A 22857-nucleotide genomic window follows, 5' to 3' on the forward strand; every position below is an offset into this window, starting at 1 on the left:
CCTCCCCCACCCCATCCTGTGTCTATGCAGCCCAGGAGAGCTGTTCTGCAAAACAAAACGTAAAGAATCATTTCTGACTCTTCCCTAGGTTGGCGGCTCAAACAGAGGCTGTTTGATATGCAAACCCTGCAGTATGTGAGATGAGGAGGACAAGCAAATGCTAGTGACAGTGTCCAGATTATGTTCAGTGGGAGAATTCAGTAGGAGTAGTGCTATTGCAGATGAAGGATCTCAGCTAATGAGGCTCCCACAGAAGAAGCTGCTGCTTCTGGGACATCTCTCTGCCACTTCCTTCAAGGCATTGCTGCTGTCCCTAAACATACATGTCAGATCAATGGCCCAACAAATTCCTGAGCAGAAAGAGACTGTGACTCTTTAGCTCTGTCTTTCTCAAAATACTGCATACTCGATTTGAACAGAATTTTTGCTTCACACCAGGAAAAGAAACAAGAGACTAATTAATTGGCTTCACAAACTAACATGACATATCTTCAGGGTGGGCCAGATCTTGGCTGCTATATATGGGCTTAGCCTCCTCTGTGTCCTAGAGCTGCTCTGATTTGTCCTGGGGTATGTCTGTCCTGTGTTATTTTAGCTTTAAGGTTGTGTTGTCCTGTCACCGTTCTTGCAGCAGAGGCCAGACCTGCCCTGGATGCATGTGAGACAGAGAGACATGTTAGCTGCTCGTTCATTAAATTTTGGTGCCTTGAAGTACTGACCTTGCAGAGATCTAGCCTATCTCGTAGGTTAAACCGCTTCTCTCACAGCAAAGGGGACTTACAGTATGGGTGCTCTTCCAGCCTGATGGATGTTCTCAGTGGATTGCCTCCAGCTCTGGAAGGGGAGATTTTCAGAGAGCGAAGAGTATCTTCCAGTCCCACACTCTAGTCTATGTTTTCATAGGTATTTCTATCAATTCACTTGTCAGGCAGTTCTCTTGAATAAGAATAAGGGTGATAGGACCTTCACAGCAGAAATTGTAATACACTGATAGAACTTACAGTAAGGAAAACAGATGGAAGGAGACATTTCTAGTCTCAGTGCAGTTGAAGTCACATTTACCTTTTGGGAGAGGACTGAGTGCTCGTAAGGAAGGAGGGTAATATACAGCCTTCTCTTCAGGGCTTGGAGGTGCGGGTCATCGACCAGTCATTGCCGATCAGCATCGTACTAGAGGATTGGTGAGTGGGATTATGGCTTTCCTTGCTCTCTATCCCATGAAACAGAGAATGCTGACAGTGTGCAGAGCAGAAGTACACCATGGCAGGAGGTTGAAAAGAAAACTCAAGTGCTAAAGCTCCCCTGTGTTTAGACTCTATTGTAATGTTGGGAAATGGAGGGGATCACAGGGGAGAGGAGCATGGCTTCAGCTGTACATGCTCTTTTGCTGTGCTGAAGAACAGTGATGTCCCATGAATAAAGGAAAACATCCCATTAACAAGTGACCCTTATAGCAATAACCTTCTATTGTGAAAGGTTGGTGGGAGGGAGGGATGTTAAGCGTGGGTAGTAGAAACGTGTGTACTGTATGTCTTTTTTTATTTTTATTTTTTACAATGCATTCATTGACTAGAATAATTCAGATTCTGTCTCCGAGCCTGATTCTTGTCTTGCTAACATGGTGGCATGTCGCCACGCTCAATGATAACACGGGTGGAAAACCAGTGCCCATTCTCTCCTGGCAGATTTATGAATTTATGCCTATGGGCAGCAAAGCCACGGGTTGTGCACCTCAAATGTTTGGCCATATCCAGGCCTGGCACTTTGTCTTTCCTTAGGCTGACCTTGTTAAAGCTCCCGTCCTGTGCAATCCCTCATGGCAATGGATATTTCCCAGCCATTTCTATTTCAGCCACAAGGCCTGAATTGCTTAGACTGTGTTCATTTTGAGGCCCAGAAATGTATTAAGCTAATTATTCTCTGAAATCCCCCTAACCCCCCTCCTGCTTTTGCCTTCCTTTGGCGCCGGCTGTCGGATCATTCCCCAGAGATGAGTAGCTTTAAGTAGGCAATTACTTGTGATTCATAGGGTTTATTAGGAGTGAGAGAAGGCCAATCATGTCTGGCCTTTCTCTCCTCTCAGATGGGAAGAGAAGGTTCCCCCAGCAAGCTGGACATACATCTCCATTACCTGTGACTGCTGTGGTGCTAATGGATGCCCTTTCCTCCTCTGGAGACAAAGAAAACAGGCCACAGCTGCGTGAAATTCTTAATTCCTCTGGAGTGTTAGTTAGCTCGACCTGATAGCAAGTCTGAATGTCTCAGGCATCAGTAAACAGTAAATAGCTGGGATACATTGAGGAGGGAGAGACAAAGACCCACTCCTACAAAGCAAAGGTGGAGAGGACACTTCTCCTAGAGAGGTGCTGCTTCTGTCTTTGCCAGTCTTCTCAAGCATCCCTGAACCAGTCTCTGGTCCTTGTTATCCCAGCTGCAAGACACTGTAGGACTCTCCTTGCTGGCTGAGCCCAGATGACAATGGATCACAGGCAGAATCCATCCTTGCACCCCTGGTATGAGCTGGAGAACAAACTAGGTTGGGAGTCCTCTCACTTTACATCTTGTTCTGCTCTTTAATGCCTTACCCTTGTGGGAGGACTGAGATACTGGACTGCAAAAAGCTGCTGAAGTTTTATCAAGGTACTGACCAAGTATGGACCAATGAATCAAGCTTGCACCGTTCCTTCAGACTTTTAGAAGGATCTCTCCTCTTAGTGGTTATTAAAGTCTGTCTGTTTGGGAACTGTCCTTGCATGAGATAAACTGGCCTTTTACTTCAGATCATCAATGACATCTTGTCTTGGCCTCTAGTAAGATCAGAACATATAAATTTCATGTTTTCAGAATGGCTGTCACCCCCTTTGAAACCTCAGATAATTATATGGCTCTTACTTCTGCCTTATTTTGCATTTTACTATTATTCTCTTCCTCAGATAGCTGTGTCTATCCCTCCCATTTGTTCCTCTTTACCTCCCAACACAATTAATTCTTCATTTTCATTAACCAGACCATTATATTAAGTGCTCATGGTCAATTGTCAGTAATAACTGGTTGGGTTGGGCCTATGCAGGATATTGGTTTAATTTGCATTTATCTGCATGAACCTTCCTCCTGAAGGGAAGAGCCAAGGGACTTTTTCCAGGGAGGCCAACTTTGAAGAGACATGGCAGGAGTGCTGGTTTTAATGGTGGGATTTAAGATGGTCATTTTGGAAAAAAGGACAAAGAACCCCAGCAAAAGCCTTCTGCTGCTACCCAGAATCTCTTTTTGTACCTGTATTCCTCTTTCCTGCCACATCAAACTATGGGGTTTGTTTATCCAAAGATAAAAAAAATCAGAGACCTTGTTTATCCAAAGAGCCTACTGACAGGTCTTGCAGCAAGTGCACCTGAAGCCACGATCATTGTGTGGGTGGTTTTTGGGAAAAGTTCTGCAGACCCTTTCTGGGAGGGTAGCAGGGGAAGTATTAGGCCAATGTTTTTTAAATTAGGCGTAAGCAGAACTCTGAGAGCTGCCTCTACAGCTGTGGTGGCCAACCCTATTGCTAAGCAAATTGCTGTTACTTCTTAGTGCTGGGCCTTGGACAGACGTGAATTCAAGGGTAAGGCAGACAGAAGACAGAAGCCTGCCTTGTCTTTGAGCACAAGTCAAAGGGTCTCTACTTCATTTTCAGAGAGGGAAACATGAAAGGATGTGCCCCCTACCTCCCTGCTCCCTCACAGAAATGGCAATCTCCCACCCAGTGCAGCAGGATCCCTAGACCTGTTGCTGCCTGGGGTGGTAGGTTGTCAGTGGGCAAGGCCTTCAGTACTTACTTCTTCAGCCAGGATACCACTGCAGGGACAGAATGGCTGGAGTCATGTTGTTCCTCTCTTGTTGTCATCTCCCAAGGTCATATTGTCTTCCCCTGTTTCCAGAGGAGTTAGTATTGGAAAGATGCCAGCAGTGATTTATGCTTCTTACAGCTGTCAGTCCAAGTCTTCACTTGTACCTAGACCATTCACTGATGGTTTTATCTGCAACTTGAGTAATTTTACAAAAAAGGAAAAGGAAGCAGATGACATGACTCTGCAAGCTGAGGATCATGCCTCAGTCTTGCTTTGATTACAAAAATGGTTTGACTTTAACCTCAGATCTTCTGTGAGCTTAGTCCTTCATCTTGTGAGTACCAAGCCAACAAGGCACGGTGAGGGACAAGTGTATCTGTCTGGGGATAAGAATGCCATCAGCAAAACTCGTCCTTTGGATCTGCTTATGAGCTCATACTCACCACACAAATGATGTAGTGAATTCTCTGTTAATTCAGGACTGATTTTACCAGCACTTCCAGTCCCCTGCACTTCACCATCTTTTGGCTCTTCCACAGCTGCACACGCACATACAAACACTACAGTCTACACCTGCGCTCCACCCTGTGAAGTGCCGACAGTGTAGAGTTCAGCTCACAGTTCACCCAAAACCTCAGTGAAGGTAGTTCGAGTTCATCCTTCTTATTTCTTCAATCCCATCATCCACCATCATCTTCACACTGTCTCCCTTGTCCTCTGTCAGTCACTCACTGAAGCCAAGTCACCTAACATTGTCCTGTAACATGTTAGTGAAAGCCCGTCTGCAGAGGAAAGGTGAGGGTGTTACCAGAAAGTATAAATACTAGACTATGGAAGAGACATGACCATACATACTTGCTTTGTTGAAGCCTGTAGAGATGCCACTTAGCTGTGTGTGTATATATTTACATGTGTGTTTCTTGTTACCAGCTCAGAAAGGAGTAAACCCTCCTTCTGCTTGTTCCTAGTATCTTGTCTTAACATTTAAAATCAAATTTTTTTTTACCTTTCAAAACTGAAAGTCTTTCTTTTCTTGGGTAGTTTTCATTTCACTGCTGGCCAGCACCTGAAAAACTCAGACATCAGAAAGCAAGACACTGTGGGATTCAGAGTGCTTTTTAAAAGGCAGTGAACCAATCCAGTCTCCATTAACTTCTGTGGAAGCTGGTGTTTCTCACTAGCTCCTATGATCAAGTCAACATTTTCTGCATTTAAAAATTACATTTTCTTTCATGGCTTCTCCTTTCCCTGAGAGTATTTCCTAAGGTGACTAAGGGAGAGTGGAGCATTAGTAACACTGAGACATGGGGTAATGCTTGACATTACCAGAGCACTGCCGAACAGGGAGACTCATTGCTGGAACACTGAATTTGCAGTGATGAGCTTTCCCTAAAGGCCATCAGAAGTGGGTTTGCAAGGGAGAGGCACCTCCAGGCTCCAGCTTGTATGGCTGTCACTCTAGGAAGAGACTTGATCGTGTTACAGCTGTGAGGAACCTCACAGTACTGGTGCTTTAGCAAGCTATGCCCAAAGGGGGAACTTCTGTTGAAATCAGGGGCATGGTAGTGCAGGAAAAAAGCTAATTCAATATTACAAGTTCTTCTGACAGTCATTACAGACTAATCAGTGTAGGATTTGAGGTACCAGAAATCTATTAGTAGTCAATTAGCAAAAAATAACATTTCCTGTTTCTATGTCTTTCAGATCGAAATGCTAGAGCACAAATACGGCGGACACCTGGTATCTCGCAGGGCAGCCTGCACCATCCAGACTGCTTTCCGGCAGTACCAGCTCAGCAAGAACTTTGAGAAGATCCGCAACTCACTGCTGGAGAGCCGCATGCCACGCCGCATCTCTCTGAGGAAAGTCCGGGTGCAGAACTCAGAGAGCTTCTCTGCTGAGAAAGCCCTGGTGGAGGGGTACAACTTTGTGGGCATCCCATTGGTGAGGTCCCCATCTTTGCCAGCCACCATCAGTGGGGCACTGACAGAGCTGGAGGACTCCTTCACAGAACAAGTTCAGTCTCTGGCCAAGTCTATTGATGATGCCCTCAGCACCTGGAGCCTGAAGACCATGTGCTCACTGCAGGATGGGGGTTCATACCAAATAAGGGAGACCTTCAGTGCTAGCTCAATGCAGCCAAACCAAGACTTAGAAGCTGAGCTGCAAGACAAGGAGAAGGAGGAAGGGCTCTTGCCAGATACCCTGCCCAAGAGCAGCAGCACTCTCATGATGGCTTTTCGAGATGTCACAGTCCAGATTGACAACAAGAACATCTCTGTCTCATCGTCTACCTCGGTGTCCATGGCAAACTGCCTCAGCAACAATGCCCAGGCTGGACTCTCTCAAGCTATCAAGACTGAAGAAAGTCCAGGAGAAGAGGAGGGAGAAGTCAGTGAACCACTGGTTGCCCCAGAGAGCTCACCTGAATCTGGAGCTCTCCAGAACAGCCACACTTTCACTGAGGCAAATGTCAGTACTAATGGCACGGGAGACAGCAGTACCGAGCCTGGACAGATGGCAGTGCAGAAGCTCCAGTTTGATGCGAGCAATGAGACAGGGCAAAGCAAAGGCTCCGAGTCTGAGAATGCAGACAACTCAGAGCAGCTGAGCAGCAGCAGCACCTCCACTTCAGCTAAGTCAGCCTCTGAGGTGTCCTCGAAAGAAGCGCTGCAGGCCATGATCCTCAGCCTCCCAAGGTACCACTGCGAGAACCCGGCTAGCTGCAAGTCCCCCACACTTTCCACAGACACCATGAGGAAGCGCCTCTACCGTATTGGTCTGAACCTCTTTAATATGTAAGTGACTCTTTCTCTTTCATGTTTCCCAGCATACTTCATGCTTCACCGGAAGAGGTGAGGGCAGGCTCTTGGACTAGATCCATCTCTGGGAAAGTTCTTTCATATTCGAGGGCATGACCATCTGTGTATACAATGCAGACCTCATGCTGGCTACCCAGAAGCATTTTCCCGAAAGTCCCCCAAGGACTGTCCTGATCTTCTGCCCAACAGAGGAACAAGTCCAATGGCTTGTTGAGTAGTGCCCATGCTCTTGTGAATTCTAAACCTTTGGCCTCAGTTGATTTCCATTTGGCATCTAGCAGCTGAGCCTGGAATCTAGGCTCCTGCTCCACTCTGTTGCAAAGCAGCAAGCGTAGCTGGGGATGTAAGCTCAGCCCCGGTTGTTTAACATGGGGCATTTCCAAGTAAAGAGAGAAAGCAGAGCTGGGCTTAACTCTGCCCAGTATTAGTGCTCTGGCTGTCATTTTCCTTCTGGTATTTGGGTAGATTTTCTCCTCACAGACCAGGTTTAGTCATCTCAGCCTCTTACACATCTGAGTCCTATGAAAAGGCTGTGGGTGTGAAAGCAAAAGCAGAGGAGCCCAGAGATTACCATCAGAAGAGATGAACTTGAGGGGTCACACATAGTCTATTTTAGATTTGCAGAAAGCAGCTGACCTATAAGGAGCTTTAGATTTGCTCATTGCCTTTTGATGAGACTTTTCTCACCTGAGCAAGCCATGAGGAATACAGGGTTTTGCTCCATCAGCACACTCTCATCTTTTGCTGTCTAGTTTTCCATTTGAGTCCCCTGGTGAAGATGCTGGGGATGGTAATACACCCATACTAGAATATACTTTTGCCACACATTAGCGTGGGCCTTGTGGTCAGAGCAAGAACTAAAGTTTATGCAGTCCTAGGCAGAAGTTTGCACAGACAAGGGGGCAATGCACAGGATTTGTGTATGTGTAGTGTGGAGGCTGTGGACTCCAGGAGGCAGAAACCTGGAAGAGATGTTTTCAGGGCTGGGCTCACAGCACATCTAGAACTGAAGTGACATTAGAGCAGGCAGATTTGGGTCTCTTACAGCACTGAGGCGGACATTTTACTAGCTCTGAGATCAGGTTGTGAACAGGTGGGTCCATGGGTAGATATCAAAATGTGCACATACAGGTTTGCTGAGGAACACAAGCAGGCTGGAGCAAGAGAAGGTAGGCACCAGACACAGGTGGGGATTGATTGTGATAGAGTTCCAGGTCCACACAGATGTTCTGGCATTTGTCTTGGAATAGGTGTACTTCAGGAGGGGAACATGGGGCTCACATCTGCTACTAAATGTTTCGGTATTCTCAGCCGTGCTTGGCAGGAGTTCCCCCACCCAGTGCGTTTTCCTTTGGTTCCTGCACAGTTGACATGAACACTGATGTGAAGATAAAGCAGGAGAGAAAATGCTTTCTTCCCAGACTCTCTTCCTCCCCCAATCTGCCTGGCACACATTCATGTGACAGATCAGCAGCGCCATGTCTGTTTTGGGGAAGCATCTCAGCTGTCCTCCATCAGTCTGGGTTCACTGCAGCTTGCAGGCCCCTGTGGGACAGAAGACTTACTGTGAAGCTCTGAAACTCAACTTCCTAGGCAGGCCTCCCCTGCTCCCTTGAAACTAGCTGCTGGAATAATGTGCAGTAACTTGTAAGGCTCAGTTTTCTTGACAACACGTTGGAGGATAGGGAGGGAGGGAGCTGACCCTTTAGCTCTGGGGAGTGAAGCCCTTTTTTATTCTCTGAGCAGGATCTAAGGGATACATGGCTCCGCTTGTGACACCGTAGTGCACCTCCATCCAAGAAGCTGGGAAGGCCATTCAGCTTTCTGCAGTTACTTGGTTGTTGGTTTCCTTGTCAATATCTAGGAAAGAGCTAACCATGGTAGGGTTTGCCATGTGGGCACCAGCCCACAGGGCAAGGAGCTGAGGCTGTGCGTGCACATGTGCATGTCTTTTTTGCTGACCGCTCCTCTGGATGAAGAGCTAAAGGCCTCCCTTGCTAGCAGCATCTGCCATAGCCTACCCAGCCTTGCGCTGCATTTTCAGAAAGCAGCACACTGGTTCAGAGCAGGCCCCTGGGAACACATGATGCTGCGCTGCTGTGGCACTTTCCCTATCCCCACTCCACAGTGAGGGGGTGGAATCCCTGGAACGGAGAGTGCTTCATTATGCATCGCTGCTGTAATAACTCTGTGTGTGGGCAGCTGCCTGCGTGGGCAGAGGGAAAGCCAGCAGGACGTGAGGAATCCCGCAGCATTCGCTGGCCGTGCTGAACACCCCTGCAGGGACCAGGCTCAGGAGAGATGGAAGTAGAGTTGTCTGCTGCACATCTGGATACAAGCTGGATGCTGCAGTACATGGGATACATCTGCAGGTGTTCAGTGGCAGGGATGCTGTACTGCTATCAGGATTTTGAGGAGGACAAATTGAACCCTGGGTAAAACTGATGAAAGGCTGCTGATAGTGGTAGAATAGCGTGTGCAAGTATAGAGTTGTAGTCTAGACAGTGCAGGAGGGCTGTCACCGCTGGACTGTTTTATCCTACATCCTCTTGTATTGTGTGTGCCATCTCTACTGAAATCTGCACATCCTTGCCAGTGTGTGAGCTGCATTTTTCTGTCCATATTCAGTTCCTAGCTTCTCTGGAGTGAATCCAAAGTCAGTCCAGTGGCTTCTAAGTCACACCAGTGTAGCTAAGATTATCCTTGTACTGTGAGCACCATACTGTCCCTTGCCAAGTACCAAAGTGTGAAGGTGGAGGTGCGTTTTATGAATCTGTGGCTTAGCTTGACTTTAGTCCTGACCATATGACCTTTGCACTTAACGGAGAGAACTTTGCCTGTGCTCTTCAGAGGTGGACCAGGAGAGCTGTGTGATAACGCAGAAAGTGCACTGTTGGTTTTGCCTGAGGAAGGCTTGGGTTTTTCAATATCGGATCTTGCAGCTCTCTTGTTCATTAATTTAATGGGCTGACCTGTTTTCCCAGCCACTCTCCCCGGGGATGCCACACTGCCCAGGATATTTTCTTTGTGACATTGTGGAGTAAGCAGAACTATTTCAAGCCCCTCTACTTTTTGTATACCCATGAGACCCCTGTAAGGAGCATGCCATTATCCTGAACACTGATCCTCTTATAGCTAGACATATGTTGCTCACCCACATCCTCCACCACCTGACAGTGTCACAGTCTGTGGCTGTGCAATCAAGCATTCACATGCTCCAGGATCTCATCCTATCCTTTCCTCACCCCAGGAAACTGCCTAAGCAAACTTGCTCCTTGAGCCTTGACAAAGATCCCTGAATTTGGGTTACTAATGGAAATACGGCATCCTTTCATGAAGAATCTGCTCTCTTACCTCTCTCCACTCACCAGCTCAGAGAATCAAAGGAATGTGAAAAATCTTCCTGGCATCGCACTGATTTCCCTCAGCAAGAGTGCATCGTGACAGACACCCTTCAGAGGGGCAGATTGAAATATAGGAAGAAAACCTACTGCACGATACACACAAACACACTTATTCCTGTCTGTATGGTGGGACAGGCATCACATAGGCTCACAGTCACTCCCAGGATACACAAAAGCATGTGGGTTTATAGGAGGCATGAGAAGAAAGCCAAAAGATGCAGACACATGGGCTCTGAGGAAGATGTATGGAGCAAGAGAAACCTGCATGTACAGGACATACACACACACAAACATGTGCTTGCTGAGACGTGCACTACCCCCACAAGAGCTGCGTATGTGGGCATAGACACTGGCACACTAGCTAGCAGAAAATCACTCCCACAACCAGGCAGTCAGGCCCACTCAGCACCAGGCCTGTTCTCAGAGAGGCACTCACAGCCACAGAGGGAGAAAAACCCCTCTGTCTGGGAGCTGCACAAAGCTCTCTCCCAGCTCTGACAAGGCATTCTCCAGGTGCATGCTCTCATCCACCCACACACAGAGATTTCTGCCCGAGGGGGTAAATCAATAGAGAAGGGAAGAACAACACAGCTAAGGGTGGGGGAAGTGAAGGAAGAGAGAAGCAAATCTGAGCATGGGATTTCTGTTCAGACAGCCAGCACCAGGCTCAGGTGAGGAAAATAGAAAGTGTCACTTAACATTGAGCACTAAAAATGTATGCAAAAGAGAATATTATTTTTACAGAAAAAGTGCCCAAATTCGGTTACCTCTCTTTTTGTCTTGAGCCTCATTTGCTTAAAGACCATGGCAGCATGTCTTCTAAGTCTCTCCACAGCCATGTTTTTCCCTTCACCTTTGTCTACCCTATAGAAAGTGCAACCCCAGCTCCCCTAAAGCAAAGGGTCATGTCATATGCCCAACTCTCACCCCTGGACCTTGGGGGCAGTTCTCTGTGAGTTGCATTTGGAGCAACTGAATGTGCTGATAGTTCTCACGCTATCTGTGTGGGGAACACAGTCTAACCATGTCCTTACAGGAACCCTAAACAAAACAAGCTGGGGTAGGGAGGATACAAGAGCCTTTGACCCTGGAGCAGAAGGATGGCAGAGGAGAGTCTCTGCTGAGTCTGGTATCATGCAGCAGGACCTTTTGTGGCAGTGGTAAGGCACTTGTGATAGCCAGGTGACAGCAGGTGCTGCAAGTGTCACAGCAGGTCCAATGGCATCCTTTTGTCCTCAACGGCAACTGGGGATACTCCTCCAGGTCACTTTTCGCTATCCTCACCAGTACAGTCCCTGCCACATACATGAACTCATAGGAGCCCATGAACATACGGAGGGCTGCACTGCTGCAAGCTGTGAGGTGAGCCAGAGGCAGTAATGCCTCAGAGATCATGCAAACTCACTGTGTCTCTGTCCTTCCCTTTCAGAAACCCAGACAAAGGGATCCAGTTCCTGATCTCCCGAGGCTTCATCCCAGATACCCCCATTGGGGTGGCACACTTCCTGCTCCAGCGGAAAGGCCTCAGCCGCCAGATGATTGGGGAGTTCCTGGGCAACAGCAAGAAGCAGTTCAACAGGGATGTCCTGGAGTAAGTGTGGAAAACTTTTTCCCTCCTCCCTACGCTGTAAAGGAGTTGCCAGTCCACTCTGCCCCTGGCTGCAACAGCAAGTACCTCATCCTTCATGCCCCACCATCCTCACTCTGCAGGAACTTCACCATTTCCATTCCCTGTCTGGTATCTCTCAATGCATTTCCCAGCAATGTGTTCCTACCATCCTCACTCTGCTGGAACTTCACCATTTCCATTCCCTGTCTGGCATCTCTCAATGCATTTCCCAGCAATGTGTTCCTTCTTTGAAACCAGCAGCCCTTTCATTTTAGCCTCCCCTCAGATGACCTGCGACCATCTATCAGGAGATCAGCACCGTCAGGTGGTAGAACTAGTGATGCCGAGAGGTTTTGTGACTGGGAAGCTCTGTGCTTGGGGTCTCACTCCATCCTATAAAGCACCTCTGATGCTTTCTGGGAAGTACTAAGAGAGGTAGAGGTGGAAAAATAGCAGCTCCTTGCTGTGAGGTCAGGAGGGTGAAGCAAACGCTGGCTCCACACCTGGTTCTTCCTGTCCAGTTTTGAGAAGAGTAGCCTTTTAAATTTTTCCAGCTGCACTGTAGGAATAGTAAGAGGGGAATAGGTCTTATTTGTGATAATGAAGAAGCCTGCACGAGGAAGCGTGCTACTAAGGGTTTATCATTACCACTGCAGTCACAGAGCAATGAGGAACACTCCAAAAACTCCAACGGCCTGAGCTGTCCCTCTTCTGAACAAGATCTCAGGTTTCCTCCCTACTTCTGTTCAGTGGCTGCTGGGTTGTTCTCTTCAATTCTCTCACTGTGACCTGCTCCTGGTCACAGAAGCTGTGCGTCTCTCAGCCTACACCTCTCTCCTCTTTCAAGTCTTACAATCTGGGCTGCAAAATCCTGTGAATACCTGAGACCTATACTCCCTCAGCACCTGACCGTTGCTCTGCCTTCCACATGGTAACTATTGCTAATTTGTCAGTCCCCAGCATCACAGGAGCAGGGTCTGAAGTTTTGGGAAGAAAAGTATCTTAAGCACCTTACTGTTGTTCTGATCATTGTCCAAGATAACAGGCTTTCTGCAAAGATAGGCCTGGAGAACTGAGATGAGCCTTTGTTTCCTGCTTGGTCCTTGATGAGGGACAAGGAGAAAGCACAGCTCTGTCTATGATGAAAAGGGGACATCAGGAACAGGGGACACCACCTCTCTCACCCTGAGAACCGCTACAGTGAAAGCAAGGCGAGTTTGCACCAGAGTGTGAAGGTGAGGACTGCCTCGCAGGGTGATGTGACCTGTGTAGTCAGAGGGCAACAAGCTCATTCAGAGACCCATTTCAAGGGGTGATTAGCACTGAGCTGGGTCTTTCTTTTATTAGGCAGAAGCACAGTTCTTAGTGAGAACTGCCTCTAGGCAGGAAGTCCTTTGCACTGTAGCATTTATTATATTCTCCTGTGTTCCAAGGTGTTCTCTATCTCCCTTGAATTTTGCAGTGGTTTCTCTTGAACCAGGCCAAATGGAAACTCTAAATCCAATACAAATGCAACTTCTACTGCAGGGAAAAACTGGAGGATTGCCAGCTGGAGAGTCAAATCTGGGCCTAAATTTCAAAATTCATTCCTCCTGCAATTGCTGCTGCTTATTGCTGCAGGTTCCCGACCTTTGGTCCAGCTCTTTTTTTAATATGCTGTATTGATTTGGCAAGCAACAAGACACATGTTCTCTCCAGTCTTTTCATGCTGAGAGCTACAATTTAAAGTAATTGTCTCTTTTTCTCCAGCAAGCAATGTGTGGGCTGCTTCCCTTGACAGATATTCTGCTGAAGTCCAAACCTAGCCTCTGCACAGACAGGGAAATATTGCAATAGCAATAGGCTGGCGCTTCCTTGCAGTCCTGAATTTGGCAACATCCCTTCAAATGACCGTGTTCTTCTGCCTCACATGTGACTGCAAACTCTCCTGGGAATGGTCGTTATTGCAAAGCTTGGTGTCTGCTTCCCAGCCTCAATATCTCGGAGCTGCTGTGTTGTGGTTGCCTGTCTCATCTCTGCATATTGCGGGAGGGCTGTTAAAGTAGCTGACCCTACTCCATCATACTCATTGCTCATAGTTTCCACTGCACCTCTTAACATAGCAGTCCAAACGTTCAGTGAAAGAATGACCCTGCCATCCTATTTACAGTTGTAGAAAGCAAAATTCAATGATGGGAACTGAGTTGTTGAAGCAGTGGGTGCATGGACATAACTTGGACATAGACTCTGTGTACACGGACATGTATTAAGCAACGGAGTCTTAATTCAGGGTTCAAACCAGTGTGTCTGATGTCTTCCAACAACAGATGATGTTCTTGCACTAAAATGTGTGCTGCCATCCCCTCCTCACATTAAATGGCTGATTTGTCTTCCTTAAAGGCAAAATAAAAATAGACATAAAATATATACAAAATGTTCTAAAAGAGGATTGTAGAACCACACATATTCAGCTGGTTGTAGCTGTGTTGTTTGCAGACACTTTCTTACTGTGTCATTTCTGAGCTTGGGGATAGCAATGGCTGGTGGTTTTTGCAAGCAAATTTTCATCATCTGCTTGTGAGAGCTGGCTGGGCAGTTGCTGCATAGCCAGCAGTGTGACATGCATGGAAACAAGGCATTGCCAGCAGAAATTCTGGCCCAGGATTGTCATCCTGGATATTTTTCCTATCCATGCTGCAGGAAGAAGAGGGCTGGCAGTGTAGTATAGTGTGTTAACATTTCCAGTGCACTGTAGCTCAAGGGCTAATCACAACTTCTGAGCTAATCATGGGGGAACAAGAGGCAGCTCAAAGACCCTTTGGAATTTTAGAACTAAGACCTAATCTGGTTCTCATTCCCCATCCAACTCCAGTCAGACTAGCTCAGGAACACTGGCACAGCTTGGGAGAATGGACTCTGCAAGGGCTTTCTACATTCCCCACATCTACCCACAGTTAGCAAGCCAGTATTAGGATACACGACACTCCTCGAAGAGCACATGGCAGGCAGGATAGCTCCTACAGTAGCTTCTCATTTTTGTGGCCCAAGTGGGCAGAAGAAGAACCGGCAGTGCTAGTCCCAGCAAGCTTAAGTGCCCAGGCAGGGTGGCCATGAGCAGGCAGGGCTTCTTGGACAGGCTTTGGCCACCTGCAGTGAGCAAGTCTGTGCGCAGGGGGAGATGTCTGCTCTTTCACATCCCAGACCTGGCCCTGAAGCCTTCCTGGTCCAAAAGCAATTTCAATTATTGATGCTACCTGCTGTGTTAGTTTAACTTCCGCTCAATGTGAAAACTTATGTTAGAATTGTGTATTGTTTCTGTTGTAGCCAGGTTGAATTAACTCAACTGCATGAATAAATAATAGGACAACTTTTTAAACATCTGCAAAAGTGTCAGCCTCCCTCATGCATTTGAAGGCAGGGCAAATCTGCCTAGGTTACAAACTCCAGACTCAGCTATAAGTCCACCCATAAGTCTATACTCTGCAAACTTCTCTCGGCTTCCATAAGTATTGAAGCTATGCTGGTTGACAAACAAGCCAACCACTGCCTGTTCCTGGGGTCAGGCAACAGAGCTTGGGAGCGTGCAGTGGCATTTGGCACTGTGAAGATGATCCCTCTTTACTGCCCTCCTAGTAAATGCAAAACTCCTGAGAAATGCCATGCTAGTTGCAAAGCCTCTTAGGCATGTGGGCAGGGGGTTGAGTGAGAGTAAACATAATATGAGGCTTGAGCACTTTGGTGGGCTGTTTCGCCTTCCCACACCTGCATGCCCAGTGCCTAAAACCCCTGAAATTACATTGTTCCTTCCATATTCCTACTTCGTCTTTCAACCTTTGTCTGGATAACGCTCAAGTAATTATACATGCTAGCCAGAGGAGCAAGGGAGAAAGTGGTATCTGACTATAATTGGCACACATCCTTTGATAAAACTTAACTGCTCAGGCCTGCCTGTTTAGGGAGATGCAATATGTCATTTTCTCTTGCAGAAAAGGCTTCAGTCTTTAAAAACAGGATTTATCTCACCTGTTATTATCCAGCACCAAGTTTAGTGCCTTTTATAAATTTATGAATTCCTGTAGTCAACAGAGACACACAGGTCTCTCAAGAATGTTGTTTTTCTCAATGTGCTAGTTTAGGCTGGCTTTTTGGCATTTGATGTTACAGTGGAGAAATCCCATCTGTAACCAGTTCTGAGCATCTCACAGTAACAGCCACTCACTGTGATCCAGCATCCCACAGTAAGATCCAACCTCTTCTCCTGGGAATCTGCTTCCACAACCTGCCCTGCAGCCAGCTGGGAGGAGTCCCTGGGGACCTACCCCAGGGTTTTGATGTCTACCAGTCCAGGGAATACAGCTGTAGAGAAGTAGCCTGGGCCATTAAAACACTGATCTGGTACTGAGCAGTTTTTATCACATCTACTCAGCAAGTACTGCAGAAAAATGTCTTTGTTGCTTTGAAAAAATCAGGTGTGAGGCATTAACACGTATTTTTAATATGAGATGCATAATCATTCTTGCATCCTTTCTTCATTCCTTTCTTTTGTATTACATGCTCAGATGTATTGTTTATTTCTTTCTGTGCACTTATTTGTCACTTTTGTTCTTCATTCATACTTCCCTTTAGTTCGTTTTTCCCCTCCACCTGTTTCTGACTCAGGAGTTGCTTCCATTTATAGTTCATTCATGAACAAGATAATGTGAGTGATGACATGAATGGAGTCGGCTGTGCTGCTGGTACTGGATGGTTTGTGTTGAGGTTGTGGGTCTTGAAATTGCAGAAGTGTCTGTCCTGGTGCATTTGCTGTCAGAGGAGAAACGGGCAGGGATTCAGCAGAGGAGACATTGTGCTGAGTCGGGGGCTGGTTGTTGTTAGACTGTAAGTTGCTGTTAGACACACTCTTCCTGTGGGTGAGCAGCTCTCTTGTCTGTCAAGCACGTATTGTCTTCTCTTTCTCTCATGGGAAGTCAAGGAGAGAAAAAGCTGTTCTTAGGAGTGTAAGTGCAAAGCTGGAAGCCCAGCAAAGAGGCTGTCTCTCGAAGAAATATTAGATTCCTCTTGGACTGGCAGCGTGAAATTGACGGTCTAGCCCAAACTTGCCTTCTTTTCCCCTTCTCACTGGGGACATTATGGAGGATCCATAGGGGACTTGCATGACAGGAGGGTTCAAACAGCACAGTGCTGTGTCTTGTGCTGTGGAGCAGTAGCTACTGATGTGATGGAAACAGGACAGAGAGAAGAACGCGTTAGGCAGTTCTGACCGCCTGCTGCAAACAGAGCTGTGGCACAGATCAGACTTGTGAACAAGAGCAGCTTTCCCCATGACAGGCTTGCAAAGGCTGAAGTGCAGCTTGAACCTGCCTAGGTGCCCAGGGAAACAGTGTTCTCCCTTGTCCCTTGGGAGACAAGGGTTCCCAATGTTCTTTGGAGGGGAAGATGAAGGCTGGGCAGAACCCTTCCCTGCATGGCCAACGTGCCTGGAGTGGGAACAGCTCTCCACCTTGAGAGGCAGCTCTGGTGCAAGGCATGGTAGACTAGGCAATTTTCTGCTTAGGAAGGAGTGGCCGCCCCAGTGAATAGCTATGTGAGCTACCAACAGCCCTTGGGAGGGCATGTAGGTGTGACTCGGTCCCAGGGTAAAAACAGGCAATACATGTAGCGCAGCATCTCCCAGAAAGGGAAGACTGGTGTGGGCCATGTTCTCTGCTGTAAAGACTACCCTTGCACAAGGAGGGCAGGACTGGGGCACACACTGTGCACGCTGGTGCAAGGAAGCAGTGAGTACTGCTCACTCTTCTTTCTGTGAGCCTCAGTTAACATGTGCAGGGCAGACTTTTCCCAAGGAGCTGAACACTTCCTCTGCAGTCCACCTTAAGCCTGATTCATCTTCAGAAAGCTTGTAGAGTTAGAGGAGCTGAGAAGAGGGATGTTTTTTATTAATATCTTTGTGCCTCATGGTTTTAAACTTTCCACCTGGCTGCCTTCCCCCTTGCCCCCTCCCTGAGTGTGGGCTGCAGGTTCATTACAGACTCTTTTAGTTGCAGCCCAGCTCCTGCTGCATTGTCACCTGAGTGGAAAAGCTGGAAAATAGGTCATTATGCTTGGGTGGGCATATCCCAGCCCCACACGATACAGCTGCTTCCTGCCTTCACTGAACCCTTTCGCCACAAGGCTTTATTGCCATGCTTAGCCCCACACTAAAATCTTCACAACTGTGATGCCAGTATGTCCATCCTCTTTTGGGGGTCTATGCCCTGCAGCCTGTAAGGCACAGGGCTGAGCAAAATGATCGAGCTAGGAGCCTACCCTTTGGTCCTGTCACTTGGCATGCAACTCTCTGCAGCTGTGAGGTGCCTGTCTGCTGAGTGCTGCAGGACAGACCAAGCTCCCCATGTGTACAGGTGGCACAAGAGACCTCAAACTCTACCACCTTATTTACGAGGCAGGGTGTCGGCACTTTTCCTGCTCACTACATCAACATGATCCAAACCTTCAAAGCCCTATCCCTGCGGGTACTGGCTTAAATGCATCGCTGGATGCACTGCAAGCTCAATTCATGTGATTCCTTGCAAGTCTGTGGTGAGGAAAGAGTTGAAAGAGGAGGATTTTTTATAAGGTGATTACTCTGCCCCTGCTTCATTATCCTTCAGGCTTCCTGGTGGTCCTGGGATAGGCATCTCACAGGTGTTCTGCTGTTTGTGGAAAAATGAACTCAGCACTGGTTTTGGCACATGAACATAAGCTGCTGGTTTATTCCTTGGATGCAGAGAGTTATTCACTCTCAACCCAACCTTTGACTCTTACAGTGGCAAATCCATTTCTGGGAATAGACAAGCCTCTCAAGCGATTACGCTTCCTTTTACATTGCATCTCTGGAGGCTGACAAGATAAAAGTACTTTTTGCAGTACACTTGTCAAGATATCCTATGTGAGCTTCAAGGGTCTCAGCCTTGGAAAGAAAAGACCTCCTTGCCCTGGTTTCACAAATGAAAGGTACTTTGTTTTTCAGGAGAGCTCTAACAACGCACTGCAGTGAATTAATAGGTGTTTACAGGAATGTGAGGTCAAGCAAGGCAGCAAAAATTGTAGCCACCTAGAAGAGGAGCAGGAAAATGGCAGCCCCATGGAAGAATGCTCTTCGGCGCTTTGAATGAACTTTGCTGTCTCAAATTTGCTCACCAAAAATATCACACAACTATGATTTTTCTGTCTGCCTAGCAGCAGAAAACAGGAGCATGCCTGATGGCTCCTCTAGGAGATATTCCTCAGGCCTTTGGCACAGGCTTTGTCAGATAAATAAAATGCAAGCTCAGGATGACTTTGCTTGAGTCAAACTTTCTTCCTAACCTGTCCTTTCTGCCTGGTCAACTTTTCTCAGGAAGAAGGACAGAAGCCACCGTTCTTGGGGCTGAGAGACAAATGGAAGGGACTCCCAGGAGTTCGCCTTGGAATTTACAAAGTAAACCTGCATCTGTCAGTCCATGAAAGAAATTCTCAAAGGGAAAGCTGAGAGGAACTCCTGTAGCAATGCCTGTCTGAGTTTGAAAGGACCTATAAACCGCTGCCTTGTCCTTCTTGTCCTAATAAAGACTTGAGACTTTCTGTATCAAGGGCATTGGCTTTATTATTTGAGATTTGTACACAAAGGGGAGAATGTGCTCTAACAGCCTGTGTGGAGGAGGAAGGATTGATCAATGAGGGAGAGAGTGAAAGATGCATGATTTAATGCTGGTGAAATGGTGTTACTAGGTGACCTCAGCAGGTCTCACTGGTGTGAACAAGGACTCTGCTTTCATATGTCTGGAATCAAACAGAAACAGCAAAATCATTGGGGTCATCGCTGAGAAACATCTTGCATCGAAAACGATCAAAAAGTAATAACAAAAGTCCAACTGCAGAGGTGGTTGCAGCTGTGAACACAATAATGACTAACCAGAGACAAACTTTTCTAACTATCAAAGATAAATTCCAAGAAGCAGAACGCCTTGATGTTAACCCAAGGGACATGTGAGTATGAGAAAAATAAAAATAACAAAGGAAAGAGGCAGTGGAGGAAGTTTTTACTGTTGCCAGAAACCATTTGTGAGTGTTCCTGCAGTCCACCTCTTGGAGAGGGAGAAAAAGATTTCATGTAAGATTTCCCGTGAGAGCAGCCCTATTGATTCTCTGCCCGTGCTCCTCACCAGTTGTTCCTACATTTTGATTATATGGAGTTGGTACAGGAAAAGACCCCACATTTTCTAGCTGAAGTTGTAATGATTCCAGCCTTAGAAGATACTGAACACTCTATGTTCAGCCACAGCTCTTGGTAAGTTATTCTGTGGGTGTTATCCCAGTTAAGCAATGATATCTTAACTCCTGAATCAGTAAGGGAGTGGAGAAAACTGCAGCACTATAGAAAAGACCAGAAGACACATCTCAGGTTTATCACATAAAGGAAGAAAAAGAAAACTGATGACAGCACGTCCCTTTATTAGCAGAGGTTTGTTTGGTAAAATTTTCCAGATAATCACAGAATGGTAGGTGTTGGAAGGGTCCTCTGGAGATCATCTAGTCCAACTCCCCTGCTAAAGCAAGTTCACCTGGAGCAGGTTGCACAGGATTGTGTCCATGTGGGTTTTTAATATCTCCAGAGAATGAGACTCCGCCACCGCTCTGGGCAGCCTGTTCCATGTTCTGCCACCCTCAAAGTAAAGAAGTTTTTCCTCATATTCAGATGGAACTTCCTGTGTTCCAGTTTGTGCCTGTTGTCCCTTGTCCTGTCACTGGGCACCACCAGTAAGAGTCTGGCCCCATCCTCTTGACACCCACCATTTATATATACATAAGTATTGGTAAGATCCCCTCTCAGCCTTCTCTTCTCCGGGCTAAACAGACCCAGTCTCTTACCCTTTCCTCATAAGTGAGATGCTGCAGTCCCCTAATCATCTTTGTAGCCCTTTGCTGTAGCCCAGTAGTTCCTTGTCTTTCGTGAACTGGGGAGCCCAGAACAGGACACAGTACTCCACATGTAACCTCATCAGGGTAGAGTAGAGGAGGAGGAGAACCTCCCTGGACCTGCTGGTCACACTCTGCTTCACACACCCCAGGATACCACTGGCCTTCTTGGCCACAAGGACACACTGCTGGATCATGATTAACTTGTTTTCTACCAAGACTCCCATGTCCTTCTCCACAGAGCTGCTTTCCAGCAGGTCAACCCCTAACCTGTACTGGTGCCTCCTCAGGTGTACGACCTTACTTTTACCCTTGTTGAACTTCATTAGGTTCCCCTCTGCCCAACTTTCAAGCCTGAGGGTCTCGCTGAATGGCAGCACAGCCCTCTGGTGTGTCAGCAACTCTTCACAGTTTTGTATTATCAGAAAACTTGCTGAGGGTACACTCCATCCCTTCATCCAGTGATTAATGTATTGAACACAACTGGACCCAGTACAGACCCCTCATTCAATCCACACTTCCTGAGCTTCTCTATGAGGATGTTATGGGAGACAGTGTCAAAAGTCTTGATAAAGCAGAGGTTAACAACATTCAACATCCACTGCTGTCCCCTCATCTACCCAGCCAGTCATGTCATCACAGAAGGCTGTCAGATTGGTCAAGCATGATTTCCCCTTGGTGAATCCATGCTGACCACTCCCGATAATTTTCTTTTCCTCTGCATGCTTAGAGATGATGTCCTAGGAAATGGAAGGAACCAGAAGAGAGCTAATCCCCTCCCCCTTTATTTTCCCTGTAGCACTCCTCATACAGTTCCAGACAAATGATCTTGGGGAAAATTTCCACCTAACCTTAAGTTTGAGGTCAGTTTTATCATTTACAACATGAGAAAGCAAACTGAACACAAGACAGAGGATGAAATAAAGGGGGTGGGCGTGGGGAGGGAAGGGGAAAGGAAGATAGAACTAGCATCCAAGGTACGTAGAAGCAGAAAATAGGAAGTACTTGATTTTTTAATATACTTGTGATGTCAAGGTGGTGCCACATGATTGAAGATTAGCAAATTAGTAACTTTGTATCTAAGGAAGGTTTAAAGAAAATGGGATTTTGGCAACCTGTGAATTTCTTGGTCTGACAGAATGTCAGCTTTGAGAATTTATTTATGGGAAAGAATAATGGCAGACAGGAGGGTAAATGGTACATAGCAAAACCAGGGGAGAGTAGATTAATTCAATGTCTTTGTTTAAATAACTGGTTTTCTAGACAAGGGACATGCAGAATGTAATTCTAGACTTCAGCAAAACATTTGACATGAGAAATTGTTAGTTGAGTGTAAAAGAGAGAGGAATTAGCAGAGGAATCATAAATGGGGGAGAGAATTGGCTGATGCAGACATTAGTGCCTACATACTCTGCTGAAATAGGAAGCTGGGCCTAAGGGAGGTTATGAGCAGAATTTTTTGAGTCTAGTCTTTTGATTAATGCTTGCAGTAATGACTTGGACACAAAAGGCAGGAATGTGCTAATGAAATGGGCTGAAGCCCTGTGGGAAAGGTGTTGACATTGCAAATGACCAAAATATCATGCTGTAACAATAAGAATACTGACTCACACAGACAGCAAGGACTGTAGTAGTATGTTTTGGAGACTCAGTACAACTTTTATTAGCCGAGAACGCTTTACTGGAAAACAAGAGAGGCAGCATCGCCTTCTTCGAGTATCTAAACTGGCTATGAATTACCAGTGTGCAAAACATCACTGTGAAAGAAAAAGTGATACCAGATGTATGAGGTGAAGGATTTCCAGCAGATGACAGGGAAGCGTGGCACTAAAGCGTGACGGAAATGGAAAGGTTGTGTGGATGAGTAGAATTGTGTGAGTAGAAATGAGTAGGGGAATCAGTTGAAGACTTGGTGTTTGACTACATGGGCAGAGTTTTACCCAGCCTTGATTTCACAAGCCAGCTGATGTTGCAATGTTATTCCTGTACAATGGCTTCCATTTCCTATTTTATCTGAGATGACTCTGGTGTTTAAAGACATAGTGAATGCTGTTGCTTCTGCAGTTGATTGGGAGTCAAGAGTGGTGAAGAAGGTACAGGTTGCAAATGGGGATGTGTTCTGGACAGAATGGAACGTGAGGAGAGGACAAACGCGGGAACAGCCCAGTGAATGGAGATAAGAGGTGAATGGATAAGTGGGTAGTGAGAAGGTGCATGTACTGAGAGGGAGGGAGGAATGAACAGTGTGTGAAGGATTGATTACCAGATCATAGGGAAAG

At 46.7% G+C, this 22857-nt stretch overlaps 1 protein-coding gene across 1 annotated transcript in view; it reads left to right on the top strand.

Moving 5' to 3' along the window:
* The first annotated feature begins 5537 nt into the window (after positions 1 to 5537).
* Positions 5538 to 22857, top strand: part of IQSEC3 (IQ motif and Sec7 domain 3) — a 27442-nt gene continuing 10122 nt past the window's right edge. Inside the window, exons 1-2 of the mRNA XM_010132053.1 lie at positions 5538 to 6625; positions 11483 to 11644. Coding sequence (XP_010130355.1) covers positions 5538 to 6625; positions 11483 to 11644 — 1250 coding nt within the window. The remainder of the gene's footprint in view (positions 6626 to 11482; positions 11645 to 22857) is intronic.

Source organism: Buceros rhinoceros, unplaced genomic scaffold (assembly GCF_000710305.1).
Source record: "Buceros rhinoceros silvestris isolate BGI_N320 unplaced genomic scaffold, ASM71030v1 scaffold13252, whole genome shotgun sequence".
In the NCBI taxonomy this organism is placed as follows: Eukaryota; Metazoa; Chordata; class Aves; order Bucerotiformes; family Bucerotidae; genus Buceros; species Buceros rhinoceros.